The sequence below is a fragment of the Microtus pennsylvanicus genome, chromosome 6, assembly GCF_037038515.1.
Source record: "Microtus pennsylvanicus isolate mMicPen1 chromosome 6, mMicPen1.hap1, whole genome shotgun sequence".
Taxonomy (NCBI): domain Eukaryota; kingdom Metazoa; phylum Chordata; class Mammalia; order Rodentia; family Cricetidae; genus Microtus; species Microtus pennsylvanicus.
The window spans coordinates 118,277,987-118,292,824 of NC_134584.1; the positions used below are offsets into that span (position 1 = coordinate 118,277,987).

The 14,838-nt window shown below is 46.3% G+C and overlaps 1 protein-coding gene across 1 annotated transcript in view; it reads left to right on the forward strand.

Moving 5' to 3' along the window:
• The window catches only part of Cdh13 (cadherin 13), a 959,427-nt gene that overhangs the window by 735,064 nt on the left and 209,525 nt on the right, over window positions 1–14,838 (forward strand). Inside the window, exon 7 of the mRNA XM_075977426.1 lies at window positions 5,892–6,070. Within this exon, the coding sequence (XP_075833541.1) occupies window positions 5,892–6,070 (179 nt within the window). The remainder of the gene's footprint in view (window positions 1–5,891; window positions 6,071–14,838) is intronic.

Sequence of the window (14,838 nt, forward strand, 5' to 3'; positions counted from 1 at the left end):
GACCTCCATCCCGCAATTCCCCCTTTCTTTTTCCAGTCACTTTGAAACCCTCTCTCTGTCCTTCACCCTAAGACAGAGGGCTGACCTCCTTCTCCCAACCCACCTGCCAGGAGAGAATTGGGGTAATGAGCAAACACACCTGAAGTCCAGTTAGGAGGTGTGGCTTAAGGTTGTACACACTTGAAGTTCAGTTGGGGGTGTGTCTTAGGTTGTACACACCAGAAATCCAGTTAGGGATGTGGCTTAGGGTTGTACATGCCAGAAATCCAGTTGGGGGCGTGGCTTAGGGCGTACACAACATCAAAGGAAGATAAAGTGGACCTGAGACAGATGCAGGTCAACTGGAAACAGGACACTATTTACAGGTCCCTAAGATGCCACTTGCAATTCCTTACTGGGGTGGCTTTCCAGGAACACGGGCAATGTGAATACCTGCTGTCTCTGGAGCCCATCAGGTTGGGCAGTTATTGTTCATATAGTCATTATTCAGTGGTTTGCACAGTTTACATAACAGTTCCTGAGTTCTCAGGGAGGTTGAGGCTGGAGGAAGGATGCTATGAGCATGCATTCCTCAAAAGTCTAGCTGCAGAGAGAAAGCACAACTAGAGTCAAAGGGGCCTGATCCCTCAAGGCATCCCCTGTCAACATTTCCATGAGCAATGTCCCCCTCCAAACTGAGTTCCAAACGTGGTTGTCAAATAGAATACTGGGACTGGGGTCATGAGTCAGTAGGTTGCAAGCATGAGGACCTGAGTTTGAGCCCCAGAATCTATTTTTTTTAAAGTCAGATGTGGAAGAGAGGCACATACTTATGACCCCAGGACTAGAAAGGAAGAGACACGTGGGTCTCCCTGTGCTCACATACCCTTGTAAGGCCTACAGCTGCCCTTCCACACTCCTGAACATCCAGCATAGCCCAGTCTATGAGTCCAGGCCAGTGAGAAACCTTGCCCAGCACAGCCCAGTCTATGAATTTAGATCAGTGAGAGCCCTTGCCTCTAAAAAAAAAAGTGGGTAGTGCCTGAAGAATGACACCCACTGTACCCTTAGAAATCTGTGAGAATGTACAGGTGCACACTAAATAAATAAATAAAATTTGTGTCTTTCCTGGACTATGCAGGAAGAGTGAACTGTCATTTAAAAAGAGATTTGGAATATTAGATATTACAATGGTCCATTCACCTACAAAATACCATGTTGTGAACAGATAACAGGGTGTCTGTGGAATCAGCACTTCATAATAGAATGGAGAAAGTGGGAAAATCCTGTGAAGTGTGTGTGTGTGTGTTATGTGTGTGTGTGTGTGTGTGGTGTGTGTGTGTGTGTATGTGTTATGTGTGTGTGTATGCCTACTGTCCTATGACACATAAGAGGTTCACTTGGTGACATCTACTGGCTCCGTTCATTTGTCTTAACATAGTACCCCCCTATAAGGCCTGCAGCTGCCCTCACCACACTGCTGGAAATACAGGGCACAGACCTAAACATCTGCCATATCTAATTCACTTGTAGGATTTTCTAATACAGAGCCTGAAACTTGGTGAGCAAACAAAGGACCATGCTTTGGAATAAAGTCCAAGAAATACCATGAATATGCTGAGAATTCGTGACTATTGAGTTCTCAGCCCTCAGTGGAACAACCCTACCAGCCTTCCCTCCCTCAAAGGCTCTGAGAACATCATCAGAGAAGAGGTGGGAGGACTGTAAGAGCTAGAGATGGTAGGAGTGCTGTCAAGTCCTAGCTTCAGGATGATATACATGGCTGTTGTGCTTGTAAGCTCATTGCAGTTACAATGACCATCACAAGATCAACCCACCAAGATCAGTCAAGAGCCAGCAGGGAGAGAAACAGTGGAAGAATGATGTTAGGGGTTGTCCAGGGGTGATGAGAGAAGCCTGGGCATAGATAGGGCTGGTGTATACATGTATAAAATTGTCAAATAATAAATAAGAGAATAAAAGAGTTTCAAAAATGTAACACCACATGCAGTGCATGCCGAGGCATCTCTGAGAAGCCTCCCCACCCCAAAGAGTCCATTGCTGGTAGAGGTTTTTAGACTCAACAGTCACAGGAAAAGAAGCTTCAGATGCGCTCATGCCCTGGTCAAGATACCAGATACCAGACACTGCATCTCCATCACAGAGCTACAGTGGCAAGGAAAGGACTCCCGGCCCAAGACAGGATGACCACCGTTGTTCTCAGCCTGCCAGGTTGGCAGCTGACTCCTTCTATGTCAGAAAATGACTTGCTAACTTGTGAGTCTCAGCCACCAACCTGTAATTCTTTCATTTTTCTCCAGAAGGCAACTGCTGGGTTGCCTGGTTCTGGGAATGACAGGGTGATTATTGCTTATTTTGACACACAGAATATCGTGATGGGAGAAGACAGAGGAGTACTGTGTGGAGGGCCCAAAGCGTGTCTATATTGTAATTATCCTTCCCCAGCCATCCAGAAACACACACAGCATAAGCCAAGCATGGCAGGAGGCTGTCAGACTGGTGGTAAAGGGATTCTTCCTGGAGTTCAGGACACATGATGGGGCTGAGGCCAAGATATCTTCACAGACAGTGGGGACATCTACACAGGTCAATCATTGACTTGGAGTTGTCCATGGCCACTGGGTTTAGTTCCTGAAGGAATATCAAACCAAGAGCTGAGGCAGGCTGGTGACAGGTGGGTAGTTACAAAAACTGCCAAGGCAAGTTGAGCAAGAAGTCAGCCACTCTCTAGACAAGATTGTGGCTCTGGTCAGCTGAATTAAAACAAAGCATGGTACAGGCAAGTGCACAATGCAACATACTGCACTGGTGGTCAAGGTAGTGTGCAGAACTATAAGATGAATTGTACCATCTCAGGGCTCAAACACACTCACAGGGCTTAGCGCACGCACATGTGTGTGTGTGTGTTAGCCCAAAAGTCATTGTATTAGTCACTTTTCTCATTGCTGTGACCAAATAACTGGCAAGAAGCAATTGAGAGAGCGAGGATTTCCTTTGGCTCATGGTTTTAGAGGAAACAGTCATCATGGCGAAGAAGGCACAGCAGCACGTGGCTCTAGAGCAGGATCATGCAGCTCGGACTCCTCAAATATAGGTGGATCAGGAAGCAGAGAGTGGCTGTGTAGCAGGTCCAAGGTATAAAATATCAAGACCCATCACCAGTGACCCCCTTCCTCCAACAAGGCTCCACCTTCTGAAGTTTCTACAACCTCCCAAAACAGTGCCACCAGCTAGGGTCCAAGTGTGCAAACACATGAGCCTGTGGGCCATATTTCACATTAAAACCACATCAGTTCTGGCATTCTGTTCTGCACAGAACACGGCAAGTCTCCATAGAAGTGGAATTTACTAAGAAGAAAATCCAGTTGTGTGTCCACATCTGGGTGAAGACAAAGATAAGCTTCAAACCATTTTTTCCTATTTCCCAACAATTGATTAAAGTGAAGACATTTTCTGTGTCTGTGGGACTAACTTAGGGTAAGCCTGATTCTATCCTCTGATCAACTCTATGGGAACAAAGAAGACACTTAGAATGAGTTCCCTGGCACACACCGGAAGTGCTTCACGCTGAGTCTTTTCCACCTCCTCTAGTCATCCAGATGCATATCTGAGTCTCTGGCCATGATGACTTTGTTTTTCTACTTTCTTTTCCTCCTTCAGCTATAACTTCAATTAAATGCAGATTAGTGAACAGTTTTGATCAATTAAACATTCAGCAGGCACTAGCTAAGGGAGATACACTGTGTCAAGTGTACTTAACCTGAGATGCTGCTATAGAATTGATGAGGGCAAGGTTCCTTCTCTGCCTTCAGCCACAAGGAGTTCACATGTTTCCAGATGAGATTTTGGACTTGAAAGCTGTCCGTGACTTTTGCAGAGAACCATAGATGGCTTTTCTCTTCCTAGGCTAGGAAGGCACCAACTCAGGAGACTGAGATTAACTATGTAGAACCACTGGATAGGAAACTCTGATTTCATCCACAGAGTGTCTTAGAGGAAGAGAGCATGCATAATTAACACTGTCTTACAACACCTGGGGCAGAGATAGGGGTCTGCTTCCGCCAAGAATGTTCTATACTTGCGTTGGAATCTGTATTTTTCTCTTCAACATTCCAAAGGCAAAGAAGCAAGATACATAGTAGATGTGCCTTGCAGCACACAGCTAATAGCAACATGGGTGAAATGAATCAAAACTACGTAACACTTCCATCCAAACCTTAAGGTGACTAGATTGCCCTTGTTCACCTGCACGCAGACCGAATGATTAAAAATAGGATTCTAATTAAGTGTGGAAAAAATAAATCAATGTTTTGGCTTTGATGATAGGAGGAGCGTGTAAGTCAAAAGAAAGGAAACTCAGCATTTTCTTTAAGCTTCTGGATTTTTTTTTTATATGTGACAGTACCCACTGGAAAGCACAGATGTCCTTCCAGTTAGGTCACTTCAGGTAAGAGTCCTGGTTGGGCGCATCATCCTGAGCCAAACACATGATGCTCACCAAATCATTAGAGCAAGTAGCCTTGTTTTTCTGAGTGGATTTTAGACCATGCTGCTATTGGTGTTTGTAATTACACTATGTTTAAAGTTAAATTGTAGCTGTAGAAGCTACAACCACCCTGTGAGACCAACGAGAACATGGCAGGATAGGCTGAAATGTTCCCTCATGACCACCCCAACCCCTCTCTGTCCTTAGATTTAACCACCACGACCAGTGTGAGGCTCAGTGCTGCAAGCCTTCTGTGCTTCATAGATATAAATAGTACCTACGCCGCCAGTGCCTGCTATGGGGAGTTCCTTTGGCAAGCAGGTCCACACAAGGGGCATACAAGTCACTCATGGACCTGATATATTTTATTTGGTGGTGGCATCTGGAGTGTTGGTAGACCATATTCTGTCTACTACTTACCCTAAACAGCTTCAAAGTATTTCCTAATATGTAGGTCCTATCCTCTTACTGATTTCCTGTTTGCTGGACAGCTAGGTTGATTCCAAATTTCCTGCCACAACAGAGAATCTCTCCGTGAACTTCCTTGTGCAAACTGCTTGACATGAGCACTCTCGAGAGTAGGTGTCAAGAAGGCAAATGTATTGTTTTTACTCATTGTGGCCCAGTTGTCCTTGTAAGTCAATAGCCTGGTTTCCCTCCACGTTGGCTGTGTGTGAGCAAGACCCTCACAGAAGACGACAAACTGTCAACCCTAGGCATTCTCAAGCAGTCTGTGTTTCTACATAGAAGGAGATCCTGTGTCCATGTCTCCTGCTGGTCTGGGCCTGAAGTACCTGAGAGGGGGTGCTCATGTAAAATTGGCTCGTGTTCTCTTTACGTGGAATAGATTTCCCTTAAAGGTCTGCATTCTTCACCTAGGGTATCCGCACCTCCTCACTCCATCAGGAACTTTCTCTGAGCCTGGGTTTAACGAAGCTGCTCCCTACATTCCCCATGCCCTATTAATAACTTCTGCTTCGTTTTGTCTCTGCCTTTCTGAGCCCCAGGATGCCATGATGTCTGACCCCCTTCGTGCTTCCATTTCCCCAGTACCTGTCCCAGGCATAGACAGGCATCCCTTAAGAGGTTTAAAATGAAAGCTGTTGTCACAGAGCTCCAGCCAAAATGGAAGGAGAGCCTGTAAAAATAAATCGCACATCAGCAGAAGGAAAAATTAAGCTGTCACTCCGCCGAACAGCAGAGCTTTCTTTTCTGTTTTTCAGGCCCTTTAATGTGACTGAGCTGGGAGGAAACGCCAAAGCGGAGCTTGGCAAATGATTTGTCTTTTTAATTCAGAGAATGATTGGCAGGTTATTCCCTTGCATTGCCCATGGGGATGAGGTCCTGACCATCCTGCACCTTTAATAACCATCTCCCACCCTTTGGTCCTGCCCCCCCCCCTTAGGGACCACAGTGATGCGGATGACAGCATTTGATGCAGATGACCCGGCCACTGACAATGCCCTCCTGCGGTACAACATCCGTCAGCAGACGCCTGACAAACCATCTCCCAACATGTTCTACATCGATCCTGAGAAAGGAGACATCGTCACCGTGGTGTCACCTGCCCTGCTGGACAGGGAGGTAAGCTGAAAGGGCTGTGTGTTTTCTCCTTCATGAGAATAGAACACGGCTCCAACAGAAGGAAATGTGTGGGCGCCAAGGGCAGTCGAAACCGCCAAGGCAGAAACGAGATGTTTGCGCACGGCTGGGTGGTCAAATTTCCGAAGATAAATGGGCTGGGACATGACCCAGTCAGACACTGCAGGTCTGGGTGGCCCTGGTTATTTCTAGTCTTTCCATCTGGTGGCCCATCCTCTTACTCTTCGGTCTCATGAGGTTCTGGTCCCTGAGGAAGGAAAGGGGGGGTCACATGGCAAAGGGGAAGAAAGGGGACATAGATCACCCAGGTTGTTCTTGGGATAGTCAGGCAGCTCTGTTCATGTGTCCCCTCCCTGCCACCTCTGCCCTTCTCTCATAGGCTGTCTGTGAAATCCCCTATCCCTCAGATTCCATGTCATACACTGATGCCCTGGGCCTTGACTGGACCCCTTATTGGTTCTTTGCTTTTTTTGCCCAGTGTTTTTAAACTTTTAGAATTAATGGCCCTAACAAAATATTTCAATTTAATACTTCTTTTTCAAAACACTCCTATTTGAAGGTTTTCTGAAAATGAGAAATTTGGGACCTTGGTCTAACTTCCACATACACACACACTTGCTCACATAAAGCCGGTGTTGTAATAAGGGCGGTGGGCTGCATCCCGGCATCCGGCTGCCCACACGGCTAGCTTTACCTGAAATAATTACATGGAAAATGTATTCTTTTAAACACTGCCTGGCCCATTAGTTTCAGTTTCTTATTGGCTAGCTCTTACATATCAATCTAACCCATTTCTAATAATCTGTGTAGCCCCATGAGCTGGCTTACCAGGGAAGATCTTAACCTGCGTCTGTCTGGAGTGGGAGAATCATGGCGACTCCTTGATTCAGCTTCTTTCTCCCAACATTCTGTTCTGTTTACTCCTCCCACCTATGTTTTAACCTATCAGGGCCTAGCAGTTTCTTTATTGCTTAACCAATGAAATCAACAGATTGACATATGACATTCCCATATCAAGCCGGTATCACCTGGTCCGTTTAAACTGAACCTGTGCACAACCATTGTTTATCTTTTGACTTAAATACACCCCCATGTGGCCCTGTCCTCTCCTGAGTTCCTGGTTCACAAGGTAGCTCATAATGAAGTCACACACGTCATACGGAAGTTGATTGTGTGTTGCCATCCATCTCTCATCCTCCCTCTATCTGAGCTCTGTTCCTATAATGCAGCCTCTTGTTCCAGACACCATGATCCAGGCTTGACCCTGGATGCCATCTCTACCGTGTGACCTCCAGCCTTCCATAATGAGCTCAGCTTTGTGCATCTTTTCCCTTCAGTGTTTCCAATGGAGCCATCTAGGGCTTGGGATGTCTTCTCATATCCATTTTCTCTGCTTTTCCACATCTTTCATACAAGTGTGGGTTAGATCAGCCTCCCCCCCCCCACCCTGAGACTCTACACCGTCCCCCTCAAGTCTGGTTCATTCCCATCTTTAAGTTCACCAACCTGCCATTCCATGTCAAGGCACCTGTTGCCCCAAACTGTCACCCATCCCATTAAAGCATCCCCTCTTCTATTGGCCTAATGCTGTATTGTTCATTAAGAAGTCACTGGTTAAGCTGGTTCCTTAAACTTTATATTAATTGAACGGAAACTATGAAAAGCAGTTTCTGGGTCACACTCACCTCTTCCCGGGGCTTAGCAGTCACGTGTGTCTAGTAGAAGCTGATGCAGGAGGCAGTGCTGACCTAGAATTTAATACCATTTCCAGAAAGTTCTGTTGGCCTAGATCATAAATTTGAAATCAAAGACTATGATCTGTGAATGTTTGCATCTTTGCAGCCAACTGCGGTGTGAGGGCTGTGACCGTTCTAATTATGTGTTTGTGGCTGAGGGAAAAAGGTAGGGTGAGTTGAAATGGCCCCAGAATTTATTCTCGAGGGCTAGGAAACAGAAGGTAGGTGTGGGAAATTGCTAGAAGGGTGAGAAAAAGAGAAACTTTGGTGTTAAATTGTGATGGCCAATTTAAAAACAAACCAGAAAGTAGAAAATCTCAAATTCCTTCATTTTATTTAATTTCCCATTTTCTTCCCAACCCTCCCTGTTTCCATTACTACTGCCTTGTATTTATATGTGTACCTGCACAAGTATGGTGTCGATAGGTGTCCAAGGACATGTGTGTGTAAGTGTGAGAAGGTCAGAGGTCAACATCAGATGTTGGCGTCTTCCTCTCCTTCTCGTTATTCTTAGAGATGGCGTCTCTCTCAGACTTATGCTTGCAAAGAGACCCACTGGCCAGGGAGCCCCTGCCATCTGCCTGTCCCTGCTTTCCCGGAGCTGGGATTGCAGATACGTACCACATGGTGTCTGACTTTTACGTGGCTGTTAGGGATCTGAACTCAGGTCCTAAGTTGACCCGGCAAGCACTTTACCTGCCCAGATATTCCCTTTTTCTTTGAGGATGATTGATGGCTTCCCGGTGTGGTCCTAATTGTTCAACTACCATGTGCGCACACTCACACATGTGCACACACTCACACACGTGCCTGCTTGTATACACACACACATACACATATCATGTCACTTACATGCACTAGCCTTTCTGTAGCCCTAAGCACTCCAAAAGTCCTTGCCAATCTTTGCAACAAGGAAGCAGGACCAAATACTGTCATTTTGCCAGCTCAGCAGCTCAAAGCACCCCACGAGTCCACTTATAAGTCAGAGGACCATATACGGCATTCTTAAAGTTTACGTGGGGGACACACGGAGGACCTGAAGCTCCTGACTCTCCTCTGGTTCTTGTTGAATGGCAATAAGTATGTCATTCTAGGAACTGAATTAAGCATTCCAATCCACAATACATAAACAGCCCCGAAAAGGAGAAATTCAATTTAACTGAAATTGGAAAATCAATGACAAGGAATGACGAGTGTCACTTCTGTGGGGGTTTCCAGAGTTCAGTGCTGAGCCAGGCAACATGAGCGCAATCTGTAGGAAAGACATGTCCATGATTTGGGTGGGCGAGCTGAGCAGGAACGCTGTGCTCAGCTGCTGAGCCTGCGAAGCTTCAGCTCTGACTCTTTAAAGGGACAGGAACTGCCCATGGCATTCAGATTCCCTGGCTTGCGGTATCTCAATCTTCCTAGGCTGGGCTCCTCTCTTGAGAGTCACACAGAGGTGTCAGGTCCCTTCAGCCGGAATGTGAACTTCTATGTCAGTTTTACCTCAAGAGCTCCAGAGAAGCCGTGCTATTCTGGGTGTGTTTAGTCAGCTGGGTGTTCAACACAGAGCTTACATCATGCTTTGGGCCTGAGAGGGTAGAGCAGTGGGCACAAGATTTACCTGGAAAGCACGAGGACCAGGGCTCGATCCCCAGAACCCAGCTAAAGAGCAGCATGTGATAGGTAGTATACGTTTATAACACCAGCTCCGGGGACGCAGAGACAGGAGAATTTTCGGTGAGCACCAGGCCACTGACAGACCTTGTCTCAAAAGAGACAGATGAGGCTTTCAAAGTTTTCCTGCAGCCTGTGTGCATATACACCCACAAGGATGGGCATACACACTTACTCACACTCATTTTTTTTAAGTAAAGAAGGGCAAGGGGAGATGCTCAGCAGTTAAAAGCATTGGTTGCTCTTGTAGAAAACCTGGGTTCAATTCCCAGAGCCACCGTGGTAGCTCCCAACCCCCTGTTTCATGGATCTCATGCCTTCTTCTGACCTCTTCAGGCACCAGACACAGACATGCATGAGAAATATCCATAAACACATAAAATAATGTTTTAAATATTTTAAAAATAGGAAAAGGAAAATTTTTATATGAGACCTATGAACTTTGGTGTGATTTGAGTTTGATGTGTGTGTGTGTGTGTGTGTGTGTGTGTGTGTGTGTGCGCGCGTGCACGCGCTCGCATATGTTGGCGATAACAAGTACAACCAAGCAAACAGCCCCTTCATTCCTCAGTCCTGGCCCAAGAAGAGACCAAGCTAACTCACATCTCTAGCTTGTCTGGAGTGAGGACTCTAAAGCTGTTTCCCACGAGCTCAGCTGATAGCAATGTCATGTTGATTTTCCGTGTGGTGTGTTTCCCCCCATGAGTCCGTCTCCCAAGGAGGACCCAGCAGGAAACATTTGCTCTGGGGAGAGACAGATGATCTGACATCTGGGAGGAGGTGGCCCATGCTGAGCAAGTGCTTTCAACCTGCCTATTTGTCTTTCGTTTTCATGGCTAATTTTCTCCCTGTGCCTGCCACTGGGGACAGCAGGTGCAACAGGGGGGTGGTGGCCTCTAACCCACTGCATGGGGCTGGCTTTCCTCTTTCCTCCTCGCTCCCTGGGATGCCTTGAGAGGTCTAATGAAGCAGCTGCCTTTGTCTTCATACTCCGAGGTTTAGGAGGAAGAGGATTCTGTCTGCTATTCCCTGACATATCCCCCAGCTCTTAGTACAAAGAGGTACCCCAGAAGCTGCTCGCTGAGTTAAAAAGAAGGCATGATGGGGAGGGCAAAGCTGATTTGTGAGATTAGTGATTACCATTGTGAAGCTGTTGATTACCATTCCATAGGGAAGCTCAGTGTCAAAAGACCACAGGGTGTACTTGGAAATCAGATGCATGTTCCATTACAACCTTGACCATATACTTTCTTTGATATTCTACCAAAACCTAAAACAAGGATCCTTAGATTTCTGGCCCATCTGAATATTGGCATTGCCAAACACAGTATCAGATGTGTAATAGAGTCAGGATTTGTTGACTGGATGGATAGGGAGATGAGTGGGTAGGTAACTGGATGGATGGATGGATGGATGGATGGATGGATGGATGGATGGATGGATGGGTGGATGGATGGATCAGTGGATGGATTCATTGGTGCTTGGGTGAGTGGATGGACGGACGGACGAACAGACTGACAGACAGGTGGGTGAATCAGTAGACAGATTGATTGGTGGTTTGGTGAGTGGATGGACAGACGGACGGATGGACAGATGGACGGACAGACAGGTGGGTGAATCAGTGGATGGACTGATTGGTGGTTGGGTGAGTGGATGGATGGATGGATGGATGGATGGATGGATGGATGGATGGATGGATACATGCATGTATAGCTGATGGATAGATGGATGCATGGATACATGGATAGATACATGGATGTAGAGCTGATGGATGGATGGATACATGGATCGATACATAAATGTATAGCGGATGGATGGATGGATGAATGAATGGTGGATGGGTAAGGCGTAGATAGATACATATATGACCTATATTCCTTAAGTTTGTATCATCTCAGAACATACTACCAGGTCCTCATTTTATTTTCGTTGCTAGTTTAGTCCTACCTCTGTGTCATCGTCCAGCAGTCTAATTAACGTATTTGATGTCTAACTGGTACCAAGAGCTGTACCAGGCCCTGAGACACAGCCCATTGATCCACACAGTGAATGGCAGGCCTGTGGGGAATCTGTGCCTCCAGCTCAAATATTCAGGGAAAGCTTGGTGGAAAATAAAGACTATATATCCTACTCAATGAAATTGGGTTCGTCTGGGGCACTGTTTACTTCTTTTCTATGGCCATACTTAGCCACTCTGTTCTAACAGCTCCATCTGTGTTTTTAAACTATGTCTGGCTGAACTACAAAATAAAATCAGATAAAGGTCTCATGGTTGATAAATGGTCTATTTAGCTGATCATCTTGGCTGCTAGACTGGAATTCATCAGCTGGAATCTGCCAGCTTTTCTGAACATGACCACAATTTGCAACCTACTCAGAGCACCTAATGGTCAGAGAAATTTTATTTTATTTTTTTCAGATAGAAACAGATTCCAAAAGAGACCCTTAAAAAAGAGAGCCTCCCATCTGCTCCGCAGAAGAGCCCTTGGTCTTCTCAAGGGGTTCGAGCCAAGAACTTCCCTATCTCTGTTTAAATTTGCCCCCCTTATTATGCATCATCCTGCAGGTAATGTAGGCAGGTGATTGCCTACATGTAAAACATGCACTTGCTAAAAAAAAGAGTGCAGAGCCGGGAATGTCTTGATTTTCTATTTGCAGCTGGCAAGGGATTCCCTAAGATTTCATCAATGCCCAAAGTTTTAGACCAAATGTGAAAACTAGGAGAATTCTCTTTTTCCTCCCAGGGGGAAGGTTTTAGCTCAATTGACAATTATCTGCAGTAAGGTTGCTGGATAGTTCTAGAATGTGTCAGAAATGAAGGTGGAGAATGTCGGGGAAATGTCTTTTTAAGATTTGTTTTCATTTGTGTGGGGGGGGGTATATTCACATACCACCTCTATGCACTTGCTCACAGAAGCCAATAGAGGGCCTCAGGCTCCTCCAGAGCTAGAATTACAGACAGTTATGGTGCTGTAAACCTGACATGGGTGCTGGGAACCAAACTGTGGTCCTCTGGGAGAGCAGCAAGCACTCTTAACTGCTAAGCCATCTCTCCAGACCCCACCACCATGGATTATCTTATGCAAAAAAGGAACCAATGAATTTGGATGCAAATCCTGAAGTCCAAAGAGAATCATGTGCTTGGTCAAAATGACCCACATTATCGTGTTGTCTTGTAGTTGCCTGAAGGAAATTGTGAAAATGATAATATCAAATCAAGCTGCCCACAGAAAAATGAGAGATAGCATCTCCTCTATTCCATGAATAAAAATTAGAAGCAGTAGTCATATTCTTGGGGAAATAAATGTTCTGAGGCTGTCCTAATCTATGCTAATACTTTTCTCGTTACCATCATGTTTAAAAGATTGGTGATAATTGTGTACAATTCAATCACGCTGCCAGGAGCGCTGTCTTTGTTTGCTTTGGTGGGCAGGACCAGAATTAGACAGTCACAGCCTCCCCATCTCTATAAGCTATTTACTCATAAATATTTTTGTTTGGATAATTTTCTCCATTTTTTTTATCACTTGCTGCTGAGCAAATAGAGGAAGAAAAGGCAGAGGTATATAAAGTGTCTTATTATTTTTAAAATAACACATTATCCTTGCAAATGCAACACAGATGGTGATGTGCCCGGTGGGACTGCACTCAATGCGGCATGTCAGCAAGACAATAGGACAGGACGCTTCCCAGGCGGGATGCTAACCCCCGGGTCTGACGTGGAGTTGTAGCAACGTCGGACTCCCACAGACGACATGTGTGGTAGAACCAAGAGGTAGCTGGTTCTCAGGCCGTGCTGTCCTCTCTCTTTTCACTCTCAGCAGATTCCAGAGACCTGGGTGCATCCAGTGACCCTCCCCATCATCCTCACTGCTTCTCCATAGCTGCGGGTAGGCTACGTTAAAGCTTCATGTCTGTCTAGCTGCCCAGTATGACCTCAGTTCACCAGAAATCTGATCAGAGAGGCAGGAGCCACGGGCACAGGTGCTGTCTTCACACTCTGGGCTTCTCAACATGAAAACACAGCTTTCATACCAAAGGGAAGAAGAGAGAGTTTATTGTAGAGCCAAGTAAAAGAGGTCATGGCCCAGAACATGAATTTAAGTTACCCCAAATACCATGTTCCAATATGGTGGCAGTATTATGAAGTTTTATAGTAAATAAAATTATACATCAAGGAACTTTTCAAATACATTTCTGGAAACATCAGGTAGGTGGGTAGCGGCAAAGTAGGGGGGTCTCTACCCTAGGCCCCAGGTAATGTTCTTGGGTGTCTTATTTGTGGGTTTACCAGATAGTCACAGATGAGGCCACTCACAGCGCTGAGCAATAAATGGTATTAAAGAGGAAAGAAATGGTCCAAGATAACTTTGCTCCTAGTCTGTGGCATCTCAGCTCTCCCCAGCCACAGGAGTTCTAGTCAGTCGGCCTCATGGGACGATTAGAACAGGTTTGATTCTCCATTTCCTGGGACGGTCAGTTCATTCAGCTTCCCTGGGCCTGTTCCTCCGCCTGCCACACTGAGGGCATCTGCCACCCTTTTCTCAGAGGCTAACTGGGAAGACTGAGAGAAGCATTGTCATGATGCCTGACTTGTCCCAAAGCACTCTGTGAATCTGAGTTGAGGTCACTTCTATGATTGGCAACGAGGCTGGAGATGCAGGAAACTGACAGACTTCCCATGAGCCCCGGGGAGTCAACCTAGGCCTGGTCCCTGCAACAAGGACTCTCTGTGTGCCATGAAACTCAAGGTCAAAAGGCTCCCAAAGCTCAGCCATCAAGGTTGGAGAGATTAGCAAGCACCTTTGGATCTCTGCTTGTGGAGGTCCAGGCAGAGCTGCCTGGCAGGAAGCAGAGGTGTGGCAGCAAACACGCAGAGTGGCGTTTCTGGTGCTGAGCCTATGGGAAGAGTACAGGGCTAAGTGGAGAAGCAACAGTTGGAGCCTGGCAGTGGTAGGAGCAGCTGGGAAAAGCCTGGGGATGGTGAGGGGTGAAAGTGTGGTGTGGAGACACCACACAAGGCAGGAGCTGGCATCGGAGCTCAGGGGCTGTGGATGCCTCTCTGAGGATGTGGGTATATCCAACTATACATGGGAAGTTACCAGCCATCACTTAGTGGTCAGACCAGCCGTGCTCTCACTGTGTTTGCAAGGCTAGACTTGCAGGGATGGTTCCTTGCTCTGCTGGGGAGTTGACAAAGGCCACTGAAGGAGCATCATAGAGGACAGGGGGTACTCAATGATACCAAATGGATGCTCAGAGTCCCCCACTAATCACAGAGGATGATAGGGACTCAGCCTTGGATCTCAATTCTGCAGCTGGTTTTCTGCTAATAAATTACCACTTGAGGCTCCT